The following is a 14,269-nucleotide window of genomic DNA, read 5'->3' as shown; positions in this document are numbered from 1 at the left end:
AGGGCATAGCTAACAAAGTGTCCTGTGTCCTGTGTCTTGTTTCCATATACACATGCTTTAATTTTTCACACAAAACAAGATGCAAACTGACAAACTAGCATTATTCGATATAATACCAAAAGAAGACTATGTACTCTTTTAAGTTTTAAGTCGTAACTTCCATAAAGATAGCTATCCTCATCTTCCTCCAGTGCACTGATTGAGATACAGGTGTGAATCGTTGCACCAAGCTCAACACAAAGTCCTGTTAATGTTATGAATTATGACCATCAGAAGTCAGAATTAGAAAAACGACGAACAGAGAAGTATACATGTCCCGTGTCCGGTTTTTGGACACCTATCATCATGCTTTTCACACAAACATCATGCAAACTCTTGACATTTTACACGACCATAAATGTCACCTACCTACTGCGGAATGTAAATATCAAAGGTAAAAAAAGTAAGAACCAAGTACACTTCAATTAAGGGCTGTGTTGTATCTATGTTATATTAGTCATTTTATATTATTATAATTTTTTAAAAATTATTCGTTATTGTATTGTACTCGTGTGCATACCAACATTCGTGTTTATGTCCGTGCTTCCTAGTTAAAAACTACATACTAAGCATACACACTTTGAACTGTGTGTAAGAATGTATATAATAAGGTGGGTGTAATATACACTATCCAAATTCAAAGTAAATATTCGAGGAGCCAAATTCTTGTGTGATATATCTACCTAGCTAGGTTTAGAAAACAAAAAGCAAAGGAGCAAAATTACCGTAGCATAGGTGGTATGTGCAGGCATCAACAAGAGCAAGTGACCTATAGCTATTTTCTTAAGAGGCCATTGATATGTCCTCATCATTTTTTTTTTTTTTTTTTGAGAGAGGATATGTCCTCATCATGGTTTGTCGTTATTTTCTCTTCGAGTCTCTATCACTTAAAAAAATAGTTTAAACATGCTACTCAATTTTCAGAATCGATTTTATTTTGGTCTTCAAAGTTCTAACAAATATTTTGTCCAAAATATAAGTCGGTGCCTAAATTTTAGTTAATGATTAAAGTGACTGATTTTAGTCTCTAACAAAGTTAAAGTGAATACTTTAATTTCGTTTTTAATAAACTTAAAGTGATTGATTTTAATCCCTAACAAACTTACAGTAATCAGTTTTAGTCCTTACAAAAATATAACATGTCGGTTTTTTATTTGTTCACATCATCTAAAGGATTAAAAGCAATAAGTTTAATTTTAAGGACTAAAATCACTTATGAGCTAAACTTTTCAAATTTGTTATCTAGTTAATGTGTGAATGTATTTCAATACGATCGTGAACTGATTTCGTACTATTTGCTTACCAAGAAAATTGAGGAAAATGAAGCAAAAGAAAGAAGACCCCCTAATCTAGTGAAAGGGTATTTACTATTTAGGCTCCTACTAAAATGGGCTAAAGGATCTCTAAAGGAGTTCCATTTCTGGGTTGTCAACTAGAAGGAAGATGTTAGGCATTTGACAGCAGTGCTGCTATCTTAAACTACAGTACAGGGTAGAAGCAAGATGTTAACAAAACCGCAAGATAGTTAAATAATTTTTTTCTATATTATAATTAGCCTTTTAGTGTGACATGTAAGCATTCTGTTAGATACATCAGTATTTTTCGTTAGTCAGGTTGTTTGACATTAAAAAAAATTGTTGATGACCCAAATAAAACTGTTCCTAAAAATTGAGGATAAAAAACATATTTAAGCAAAAAATAAATTAATAAATAAACAAAAAGATAATTGATTAATTACTGAAATGTATATTATTAATTTTTATATAATACCAAATGTTTATAAATATAAAAATATGAAACAGAGAATTCGTAGAAAAAACTAGAGATAATTATTATTTAATTAATGTTTTTCATAAAAATAAAAGAAAATTAAGCTAAACTTGTTTCATGTTATGTTATTTTAGTCAAGTAAAACTTGTGATGGATTAGTTCTAATCGTTTTCATGTTGACATGGAAAAAAAAGGTTTAAAAAAAGCTGATTTGGTAGTAGAAGGAGAAACTACAATATAGCACTTAATTAACAAAAATATATGAATATCCGGATAGTTAAAGCTATATGAATCTCCACCAGACCACACTACCAGCATTTAATTAACAAAAATATAGTAACTCTTTTCTAGTCAAATGCAAGCTCTCTATACTATTGGCTCTCTACTCTATTGGAATTTCGTGTCTCATCATTACACCAATACGCCTAAAGGAGTGCTTTTCGATCATAACAATTTTTTTAAAAATGAACATAAAGTTTTATTAACAAACACAAAGAAACAGAGTCTAAGTAGCAATTACAACATTAAATTCCTCTGAATTTATTACATCCATAAAAGGGTTAGGAGCATGACCCTGAACAAAACATCCTGACAAATTTTTCCCAAAGCACCGGGAAGCTAGTACATGGGCTGCTTTGTTTGATTCTCTTGGTCTCCACCTAGAAACAAATTGCTGGCCACGGAATGTCCAAGAAAGAGTATCGGCAGATATGGTTGAGATTCTCCAAGGCACGACATCAGTAGGGGCTTTAAGAGCTTCAATATATGCTTTGGCATCACTCTCAACCACTACATTCTCAAAACCACGATCAACTACTAAACGAGTCACCAAATTTATGGCTTTAGCCTTTGCTTGGAGAGGGAGGTTGGTTTCCACCCGTTTAGACAAGGAGAAAATCAGAGCCCCTCTCCAATCTCTCGCCACAATGGCAATAAATGAATGGTCCAGCCCCACTGCCACATCATAATTTATCTTTACAGCTCCTTGCTCAGGCCTGTTCCAAGAAGAAACAAATGGTCTTAGGGACACTAGGGGGAGATTAGTGAGCACAACAAGGTGTTCATTAAATTTTTTCAAGATGATTTGGAGATTTTTATTTGGGAAAAACTTAATTCCTTTATGAACAACTTGATTTCTAGCAAACCATAGTTGCTTCAACACCAAAGCCCCAAATAAAAGGAACTCCTCCTTGTCAGAAGAGCCATGGAAAGAAACTTGGAGAGATAAACAAAAGTTTATAAACTAACTTGGATTATAAAACTGCATTGCATTTGGTTTGCACCCCCCAAACATGACCAACCCACAAAGATCTAGCTGCATGATAGAATACAAAAAAAAGTAAGGTGGATTCAGGTGAGGCATCACATAGAGGACAATTGGGGTCCATGGATGGGAAGAATCTTATTAATTTTTGCTTAGTGGGAAGAATATTTGGGGCAACTCTCCATAAGACCATTTTAAGCCTATCATGTACTTTTGATTTCTAGACTTTTGACTTCACCTGGTCAAGCTCAATGGGATCAGATAGAGCTAGAATTTCCTTAGATGCCGACTTCTCTGAGTGTTTCCCATTATGGGATTTCAGCCATAACCAATTATCCTCCCTTTAGCTTACTTTGACTGGAATTCTCTTGATAGCTTTGGTTGAGTCTTCAGTAAATAATTCATAGAGTTTCAACTCTTCCCACCTTGATTTATCTGGAGTTAGAAGCTATGACACCTCTAGGTAATTTGATTGATTTTTAGGTGACAAAGGCACCGGTTTATGATTTGGTAGGTCTGGAACCCAAGGATCTTCCCATGTGAGAATACTCTAACCATTGCTGACTTGCTTACAAGCTCCAGCCACAAGAATTTGCCTAGTAGATTCTACACCCTTCCATGACGAAGAAGCCTTTTTGGATGGTTTAGCATTAAGCCAATTTCTTCTCACCTTGTATATGGCAATAAGTGCTTGCACACATGGTCGATTGGACTGATTTAAAATCCACCAAGCAACTTTGGAGAGGAGGGCCATATTGATATCAGAAAAGTGCCTAAAACCAAGGCCACCCAAATTTTTTGGTTGGCATAAATTGTCCCAAGCTAGAGGAGTAAAATAGCTGTTTGAATTCTTTGATGGGCTCCACCAAAATTTCCTTAACATGCTGTCCATCTCCTCACATAGACATTTTGGTATGAGAAAGCTTGACATAGTATATAGCGGAGTAGCCAAGGCTACTGATTTCACTAGTGTTGCTCTTCCCATCCATGACAAAGATTTGCTCTTCCAACTACTTACCTTAGATTCAAGATTTTCTTTGAGATAAGCAAACTCCTTCTTCTTACTACTTGAGAGGAATAAAGGAATTCTCTCAAAATTGATTTGTTGGCCTAATCACTCACAATATTTTCTTAGGATGTTCATAATCTCATTGATCTTTCAATGTTTTGCCTTGCAGACCAATAAAACATCATCTGCATAGAAGAGTTTTAAGATTCCAAGTGTTAAAGGGGCAATCTTAATGCCATTAATTAATCTTTGGGTCGTGCTTCTATTGATCATTCTAGCTAGAACTTCACTCCCAATAATGAAAAGATAAGGGGATAGGAGATCCCCTTGTCTTAGGCCTCTCAAAGGATTGATGATTCGACCCTTTCCCCCATTTAGCAAAAAAGTGAAACTCAAAGTGGAGATACATTGATATATGAGATTTATAAACTTCTGATGAAAACCAAAATTTTTTAATACTTGAACTAGGAAAGGCCACTCCAATTTATCATAAGCCTTTTGAAAGTCTAACTTCAATCCCATAAACCCCTTTTTCTTCTTAGTGGTGGAGAAAGAGTGCACAACTTCTTGGGCCAACAAAACATTCTCTGCTATATTTCTGTTAGGGACAAAAGCAACTTGTGCAAGGTCTATTAGTTTATCCAACAAAGGTTGTAATCTTGCCACCAAAATTATTGAGATAACTTTGTAACAAAAATTGCATAAGCTAATAGGTCTGAAGTGCCCAAAATTAGAAGCATCTTGAACCTTTGGGATTAGGATGATGAAGGTCTTGTTCATATCCTTTAGTAGCCATTCATCTCTGAAAAAACTTTGAACTTTTTGTATGAGCTGCTTCCTGAAAATATGCCATAATTTTTTGAAAAATAATCTAGGCATACCATCTGGCCCAGGGGCTTTTAGTTGGTTCATATCAAAGATAGTTCTTTGAATTTCTTCTTCTAAAGGGATCTTGAGCAACTTTTCATTTTTGGTTGCCGAGATACTTGGTTCAATTAGATTCTCCAAGTTAGTAGAAAAGGATGGATTTGAAGTGCTATATATCTCATTGAAATGATTTTCAAAATACTTTTCAATATCCTCCCTACCATAAATTCTCTGCCCATTTTCTAATTTAATCTCTGAAATATTGTTTCTTCTTCTTCTGGTCAAAGTCGAGGCATGGAAAAATTTTGAGTTCTTGTCCCCCTCTTTTAGCCATTACTCACGGGACTTTTGCTTCAATCTAAGCTCTTCTCTAGTTTGCCACTCTTCTAATTCCATCATAAGACTTGCTTCTTCCTCTAAAGTTTCTTTACTGGGAGGTTTTGACTGAATTTCCTCGATGTGCCTTTCTAGATCTTGGATTTTAGTTTTGGTTTGTCCAAAAATGGTTTTGTTCCACTTACTCAACATGCAACTTGTATGGGGGTTTTTTTTTTATTAGATTGAATCCATGGGATCCAAAAAAGTCTTTTCTCCAAGCTTGGTCAACGACTTCCTCACACACAGGATCTCTTACCTACATTGCCTCAAAGCGGAATGGTTTATTGATTTGTTATTTTCAAAATGAGTATCGAGAAGTATAGGCTTGTGGTCAGAGGCAGGGGCAACCAAATGCTTTATTCCTGCATTAGGAAACATCTCCTGCCACTCTTGGTTGTAGCACCCCTGGTCTAATCTAATTCTTACATGAACTCCACCACTTCTACGACCCACCCATGTATATTGGGGCCTATGGAACCCAAGCTCAATAGCTGCTGCATTGGATAGGAAGTTACGAAAAGGCTTGGAGGAATAATCCCCTCTACTGCTCCCACCACACTTATTGAAGTTAGAACTGTAACTATTGCAATTGCCCAAAAGCATCCATGGGCCTGAAAATGTTGTTGTAATGATTGTGACTAAATCCCAAAATGCTTCTCTATGGGTAACTTTAGAAGGTCCGTAAACAAGAAGGAGAAGCCAAACATCTGTAAGTGGATCAGAATATACTAAACACGCAATGATATTTTTATTGTCAAAGATTACTTCCAAACTAACACCATGAACCCAATATAAAGCCAAGCCACCAGATTTGTTTTACGCATTTACACAAAAGCATCCTCTAAGCTTCAAACATTCTTTGATTTTTTCTACCCTAGGAGACTTTGCTTTAGATTCAGAGATGAAGATAATATCTGGGCTTTCTCTATGAACCAAAGCCTTGAGAGCTATGACTGTTAGGACTCTACCAACACCCCGACAATTCCAAGATTGAATTCTCATACCCAAGACAAGAGCAACAATTTAATATAAAACCCTCCCTCAATAATTAAAGGACTACAACATCTAAATCTAATAGCTTCACAATTCCAAAACCAAAAATAGCATCAAACCTCAAAGAAACCTAGCAATTATAGCAATGGAAAATAATAAATCTAGATGGAAGAGTACTCACCAAAAAAGACGAATCACTGTCGAAGATTGGAACTGATTTGGTGATGGCTAAAAATAAATAACTGCGAGACCCACTAGCCAAAGAAAAACACTTACTACTGGCGGAGTGAGACTCATCGATGGCCGACGAACAGTAGCAGAAAGACAATACTCACAAGGAGTAAAGGAAACCCACGAACAGGGCAAATGAGACTCACTCAAGAGTAGAGAAATACCCACGAAGGGTAGGGAATGGTCGAGGACGGAGCTAGAGCTCTCGAAGCGGCCAAGATAGGCTCAAGCGCACGATAGCAAAAAAGGCTAATCATGCGCCGGGAGGTTTTTGGTTTGTCTCCATAACAAATTTTTATTATTTGAAATGTTAGAAATACTTATATAATATATGTTGCAACCTTGGCAAATGGACCCGCTAGTCTTCCAGGCACTTTTTTCTTCTTCTTTTTTGAGAAGGAATACTATCAACTTTCATTAAAAAAAAAAAAAAAAATCAGTCGTAATCTTCCAAGCATTTAAGGTGAATTATTATAATAGTTAATAGAAATGTAGTCACTTGTTTAAGAGAGAGAAGATATATAGCCACTTGACACAACTACAATTTTAACTTAAATGGTATATGAAATTATTTTCATATATATATATATATAAAAAGTAATATTTTGTCACTGATATAAATTAAAAGTGATGTTAATAGTACTACCATGTGAATAATGATGTTGCACAAATTAAACTATGAATTTGAAAGTAAATATTTGACGATTATGATCCATTGATTGGTTGAGAGGGGGAGGGAAAGCCTCGAACTTCCAAGGTTGGTTTAAGTGGCCGGTTTAACTAACTTGATATTTGAACATTCCCGTGGATTAGAGCTTTTATTATTTGCAAGATAATTGTTCGAAAAAAAAAAAAGCATGAATATATATATGTGCGTGTGTGTGTTAAGGGGGGACGAAAGCTATATTAGAAACCATAATGACAAACGTAGATTCAGGGAAGGAGCCAGGACTTGAAGTTAGGCGGGTAGGTCTGTTGTTGGCTATGTGCGGCAGCTTCGACCTTTGGCTCTACTACTACTTAGCCACTTGAGACTTATTTTTTTGGTATTTGTGACTTTGATGTTGCTGCTGGGTAAGGACAAAATAATTTTATTTAGAATTTTTTAAAGGGCTGGGTTTTTTGTTTTGGGTAAAATTGGTTAATTGGGCTTATTTTGCTTTAGATTTATTATTGGTAATTTTTGTTGTTGTGCTAATTTTTTGGGTTGTATATTTTGTTTTAGATTTTAGATTTATAGATTTTTTTTATGGTCTTTACAAGGAGGAATGCTAGAGTTACAAACTTTTTTACAAATTATTAATGTAGTGAGTGGTTATTGCTAAGTAAAATAGTGGTGTAAGCGGTGGACCAAGTGCGAACCAATATGAATTTTCTACCTCAACAATTTGTAAAAATGTTGTAGAAAAGTTTGTAGTAATAACATTACTCTTAAAAAAATTAATGATATTGTTAAAGGAGGACAATGTATAATTTTATAGAAAAAAAAATTGTTAAAATTAGTACCCAAGTATATACTTATATATATATATATATATATATATATATATGCCAAAGGACTTGTAGCTGAATTGACACCTCCCCATGCACAAAGTGCTTGGGGGTATAGGGGGGAATGGGTTTGAACTGCGAGGTTAGCAGTATGTTGTAATTATTTCTCAAAAAAAAAAATTATATATATATATATATATATATATATATATTTGCCATTGCCCCCCACGTCAAAGCTTGTCTCCGTCCCTGTATAGATTTACATTCTAAATCGTTAAGTAATGCAGTTACGTACATATTGTATTCTTGTAAGAAATATAATGACAAATACTCTTGAGTGTTTATAAAATAAGATATTTTAAAAATAATAAATGTAATTCTTATATTACTATTATACGAGAAAATATTTCCTTTTTATAGTAATTCTTCCATTTAACTATAGTATTATGTTAGATATCCTTTTAGGACAATAAGATAATAAGTTTAATGGACTCGATGGACGTACCATAATCATGGAGGTTTTAAGTTCCATGCACTAAACTATTGCTCCTAAATCGTTAAGTAATGCAGTTACGTACATATTGTATTCTTGTAAGAAATATAATGACAAATACTCTTGAGTGTTTATAAAATAAGATATTTTAAAAATAATAAATGTAATTCTTATATTACTATTATACGAGAAAATATTTCCTTTTTATAGTAATTCTTCCATTTAACTATAGTATTATGTTAGATATCCTTTTAGGACAATAAGATAATAAGTTTAATGGACTCGATGGACGTACCATAATCATGGAGGTTTTAAGTTCCATGCACTAAACTATTGCTCCAGAAAGTTTTTGGATGATTTTTTTTTTTTTTTAGAAAGTTTTAACCTATGGTATCTACTTCTAATGATAACTCTTTATCATCAGACCAAGACACGAATCAGTTTTTGGTATAGGCGAAAATTGAACTCCAGATCTCTTATACAACTATCAGATACTTTACCAGTTGAGCTAATTAGAATCCACGGATGAAATTAATAATATGACCAAAGGTTAGAACATCAATTCGTTATACATTTCCACTTCACAATCAAACTCACCAATCACCATCAAAAGTAACGGCAATGGTAGTTTTAGATGAAAATCACTAAAAATTTATTAACTCAACTTTTTTGAAAATATTGTAAACATTATCATGTCTGAAACATTACTCTCCAGAGCATGCACAAGAACCAAGAACCAACGCAACAGGATAGAATAGATAGCTACTATTTTAAATTTTCCCTTAAGGTAATAAAATTGAAGTGCAAAAATATATTTTTTCTTTTCCTTTTTGGGATAAATTATTTGCTATTTTTAGAGCTTTTTCCCCTTAAAAAGGTAAAAACAATCTACCGAATTTCTTACATTGACTAGTCGAACTTCCTACTTTATCCTTGTAGACTAGACCAATAAGTACAAACAACAAAAACGGAGATACTTTTTTGCCGCCGAAGCTAAGAGAATGGTTAGAGCTTCAGCACTGAAGAATGCTACTCTATCTTATTTTACCATCTTAAAAAGTTTCTTTATCAATTATACCATACTATTTTATAATACACTCTACATCTAAAAACTCTATTATTTCACTTTTTCATTAAAATATTATTTTTTAATCTTTCTTTATTATTTCTTACATATCATCACTTTTTTTCAGCTAAGGATCTGATTCCAACGGAAAAGAGGTGGAATAAAATATATATATATATATATATATATTTTTTACCATAGTGCTACAGTACAATTCTAAGTTTAGAATTGTATTGTAGCACTATTGTAAAAAATTTTGCAATAGTGAGGTATACCATTTTTTGATGCAAAGATTTTTGAGTTATGAAATGCCAAAAAGGCCTTAGATATAGCATTAGCATTCTTCAATGCTAATGCTCTGATAACGTAAATTTACATAATTTTTACTATAACTTTTCACATAATGAATTATGAGAAGTAGGAATGTGGTGATGGGTTTATGTCGGGGGTTGAGGGGGCAGCTGCCCCTGACTTTTTCAAAAATTCTCTATGTATTAGTAGTAAACTATTAATAAACGTAGTAAAATGTAATTTGACCCTCCTGACATAAACAACTTTTTGGTTTTTACCATATATGTATGGCTAACTTGTCAACAAGAAGACAATTTTACATTCACAAAGCACCGAAGAAGCACTTTTATTAAAGAATGGATCTCACCTACTAGTACATTGGTTTTGCACACAACTTTCGCTGAATAGGATTGGGAAAAAAAATATAGTGATACCAAACTGTAGCACCTCACTAGTCCGCCTCTTATTTACAATTTTTTTCTCTTGTAATCAACCATTTTCAGTCTCAACCTAAGTTTTCGCTGATCTAAAAAAAAAAAAAAAACCAAAGTTTTTGCTATAAACTCAAATGCCTACATAACATTTTAAAGGCATTCACGGTATTGAGTAACATATACAACATAGTAGTATGTACAGGTCAAATTCTAAACGAGCTTCTATCGAAGTAGAATTTGTAATTGAGTAAATTTAATTAGAAATGGAAAAAAATGAATTAAAGTAAAATTTTATATTAGATTATGTATGACAATGACTTTGGCATATAGTCGTTTATTTATTTTGTTATTAGTATTGATTAATATTTCTTAGATTAATTTTACCTTCAATTTTGTCTTTTAATTTTGCCTCTCCTGACTTGAAATCCTAGCTTCGCCACTGGCTCATATAGATCCACATTTTTACCACTCACATCTCACCATATGGCAAGTCGCAACAAAAGTTGTGTAAATTTACTTAGTCTTAGCATTTTTCTCAAGGTTAAAGAAAAGCAAAATGAAACCTAAAAGATTCACTCGTGGTCTCTATTGACTTAACGAGCTATATCAGTCTGCAAAGAAGCATTGAACTCCGCCTGTTCTGCCTCCCACTTGGCCTTAGCAACTACCCCATCATGCACAGGCACGTATTCCTAATCAAACAAACAAAAGGCTAAATCAGGACAATTTTAAAATTCTTATTCACAAAGAGAGAAAGAGAAAGCTAATTAATTAGGACAACGTAAATTCTTATTTACAGAGAGCGAGAGAAACCCACCTCGAGTTTTTGAATGAGTTCTCTAGCGTTTGGAGCAGAGACGATTATATTGCGCTGAGAGGGCTTGATAAATCCATCTTCCACGGCTGTGTTTATGAAAGAGAGGAGAGAGTTGTAGTACCCATCGACATTAAGCAATCCCACCTATTGATTTATGCATTAAAAAAAAAAAAGTCAGGTTTTGATCTTCCAATATATGTGCGAACTAGCTTTCAAATTTTAGACTGAATCATGAAGTTGCTTTACAGGCTTATCGTGGATCCCAAGTTGGGACCATGTGACAGCTTCCAATAACTCTTCCAAAGTTCCATACCCACCTAATCATATGCATAAAAATCAGCAATTCATGAATTGTCCACAATTTCAGAGTCCGAGAGAAAACGAAAGAGGGAGACCTGGAAGAGCAATAAAACAGTCAGAATAGCGAGCCATCTCTGCTTTCCTCTGGTGCATGTCTGCTACTATCCTGACCTCCCCAACTGTTTCCCCAGTTATCTGCTCAACAAAGAACAAACCAAATATAAATCATCAAAGAACTTGTTGACTAAAATAGAGAATATATACAAATTATCATTTAAAAAAAAAAAAAAAACTGTTATGAAATCCGTGAATCTAATAGTTTAATTATTATTCTACGTTCTAGACTACCTCCTTGTCCATCAAAAATTTGGGAATGATTCTGTGAATAAAACCAACAAACAAGTTAGTTAACTTTAAGCCGCAAAATGGGCACAAAGATTTTATTCCAAACTAGAAATCATAATGAGAAATTGTAGAGATTGTACCCTATAACATGTCCACCACCTCGATGGACCTGTTTAGAAACTAAGCCCATTAATCCAACACTTCCTCCTCCATAAACTAGATCCAACCTCCTAGAGACCTTCCTCGAGAAAACCAAGATAACTCCTTGATCAGTAAGTACAGGACCAAGAAGATACTTGAAATTCAATGTTCAGTTTGATTAAATTCACAGGTAAAGCAATTGAAAATCCAAAAACATAATACTAATAATAATAATAATAATAATTTCTAGGCATGAAAAGGGTACCAGCTCTTGGCCTAGTTCCAGAGCAGCATCACTATAACAAGTCCTCTTGCCTGTTCTGCTTCCGCAGAAAACACAAACCCTTTTGAACCTTGACTTCACTATATTTTCCTCCATCTCTCTCTGTTTTTTTTTTTTTTTTTTTGGTGTGTGTGTTCTTGTCCTTCTTTGGTTAGATAAGCTCAGAGTATTCTTGAGACTTTTCGAGTCGGATTCCATCTGCCTAAATTAAGCGTAGAGGATATATATTTATAGACACACAGCAAAAAACATGAATAGAATGGTCATCCATGGAACCCTTAGGCACCACGTGGAGCTAGAGCTAGGAACTTGGAATCTTTTGTTGTAATAGTTTCGCCAACCAGAACTTGGAATGCATTGTCAGTGTTCTCAACGGCTCAACGCTAATGAATCATGTGCACTCTCATTTTGTCTCATTTTGTTTTGTCTACTATGAGTTCACAAAAATTTCATCCACTTAAATTAGCCATAAAAATAATTATCCACTTTTGTCTAATTAATTATAAGTTAAAGCTTGTTGCACACGACTGTTTACATAGTTTTACACATTTTTAAAAGTAACTAAAATCATGACTTGAAATTACGATTTTCAAGTGACATCACAATTTTAATTGTTGTCACAGTTGTATACAACTATTTATATGTAATAAATACTGCTCATTAATCATTTACTCCTTCACTCTATTTTGGTTAGCCCTTATACTATGAATAAGTCTAATAACAAATTTTTCCACAACTACTAAAGTGGTAGATTATGAGCCATGTAAAATAAAAATGGTTTGAGTGGTAGAAAATAAAATAGGTTAACAGTATATTAAAAAAAATTTACACGTACAAAAAATACAAGCCATACCAAATTGAACTTGCCTTGTAAAAGATTGAATAAGAGTTAGAGGAATAGTAAGTCCGGTTTTAATCCAATACATATATAAGTAATTATAAAATACTCCTGAAATGCAGTAACATAATACTCAATCTTTTTATATTTATGATAGGTCATACTATTTATAATGGGTCTATTATGGATGTAAGATAAATGAACATCACTTCACCGACGTTCAAAAAAATAACTAATAATTTCCAAAACCCAAATTAACCCAACCATTCAGGTGAACCCATTTGTCGAGTCCAGATGTAACATCTTCAGTTGCCTCAACTGAAAAGAGAGGGACTGGAGAGGCTTCCGACAATCTGATCATGATTGAATTAAAAAGGTTGAAAAGACTTCGTTTTTTAATTAGTTAAGATCACCCATGCAGTATCCAATTAGAAGGTAGCACAAAATGTCACCCCCCTGTAGTCATCTACTTCCACAATTTTTTATTTTTTATTTTTTTTTATAGCATATTGAGTGAGAAGATGTCTTTTCGTGCACAACTTCTCCAAACTATGAAAGAAAATATGACCTTAATGTCATTGGGAAAAAGAAAGTTGTGGGATCCATTCAGGCTTCTCTCTATCTCTCTCCATTCTGTATGATGTCGGCCGAAGAAAAAGGGCTTAACCTCTTCTAATTCTTTTTATATACATGATGCTGGATCAGTGATCATAGTTCCCTATATAGTCACAAATAACTGCAAAAGGTGAATTAGAAAATTCAATTTATAGAAGCTGAGAGTGAGATGGCACATGTTATTTGATACCGTAAATATCACCAGTGAGCTACACGATCTTTGCACGCTCGTAACGATATCTGCACAAAAAAGAGAGAAGACCTAATAGAGAGTACCGGTATGGAGCTGGCCAAATACCCTTTGAAGGTCAAGTTAGAACTATTCTCACAACTCTAGAGTGTTAGAGAAGGATAAATTATGCGTACCTTGATTTGTGAGTGTATTGAGACTTTTATAGTAGTAGAAGGTTGGTCTCTCTTCCTTGGTGTAGAAGTCTTTTCCTTATAGGAATCCTCTTGAATAGTCTCAAACGTGATGGACAAGACATTTCCTTGTAGAGAAGATCTTTATTTACGCGCGTATCTTCCAGAATCCTCTTCACGCTAGGATTCCATCTACCTAAGGATTCTATAGTGATTAAGTGTGTGTCGCAAGTATTTTCCA

The 14,269-nt window shown here is 34.0% G+C and overlaps 1 protein-coding gene across 2 annotated transcripts; it reads right to left on the bottom strand.

Annotated features, from left to right (window-relative positions):
- Nucleotides 1–10,775: 10,775 nt before the first annotated feature.
- On the bottom strand, nt 10,776–12,527 carry LOC115977777 (cytokinin riboside 5'-monophosphate phosphoribohydrolase LOG5-like). Of its 2 annotated transcripts, none has more exons than XM_031099795.1 (7): nt 12,195–12,527; nt 11,929–12,083; nt 11,792–11,822; nt 11,539–11,638; nt 11,390–11,460; nt 11,144–11,287; nt 10,776–11,018 (listed from the first exon to the last, which is right to left on the bottom strand). In XM_031099795.1, exons 1-7 carry the CDS (start codon nt 12,408–12,410, stop codon nt 10,920–10,922), a joined length of 816 nt encoding a protein of 271 aa, XP_030955655.1. In that variant the 5' UTR covers nt 12,411–12,527; the 3' UTR covers nt 10,776–10,919. The 2 variants fall into 2 exon arrangements, with proteins under 2 accessions (XP_030955655.1, XP_030955656.1); XM_031099796.1 differs by having other exon boundaries at nt 11,929–12,026; nt 12,195–12,520.
- Nucleotides 12,528–14,269: the final 1,742 nt, after the last annotated feature.

This window comes from Quercus lobata, chromosome 2, assembly GCF_001633185.2.
Source record: "Quercus lobata isolate SW786 chromosome 2, ValleyOak3.0 Primary Assembly, whole genome shotgun sequence".
NCBI lineage: Eukaryota > Viridiplantae > Streptophyta > Magnoliopsida > Fagales > Fagaceae > Quercus > Quercus lobata.
Note: the sequence above shows the minus strand (reverse complement) of the source record. Positions and strands in the feature narration are given on the sequence as shown.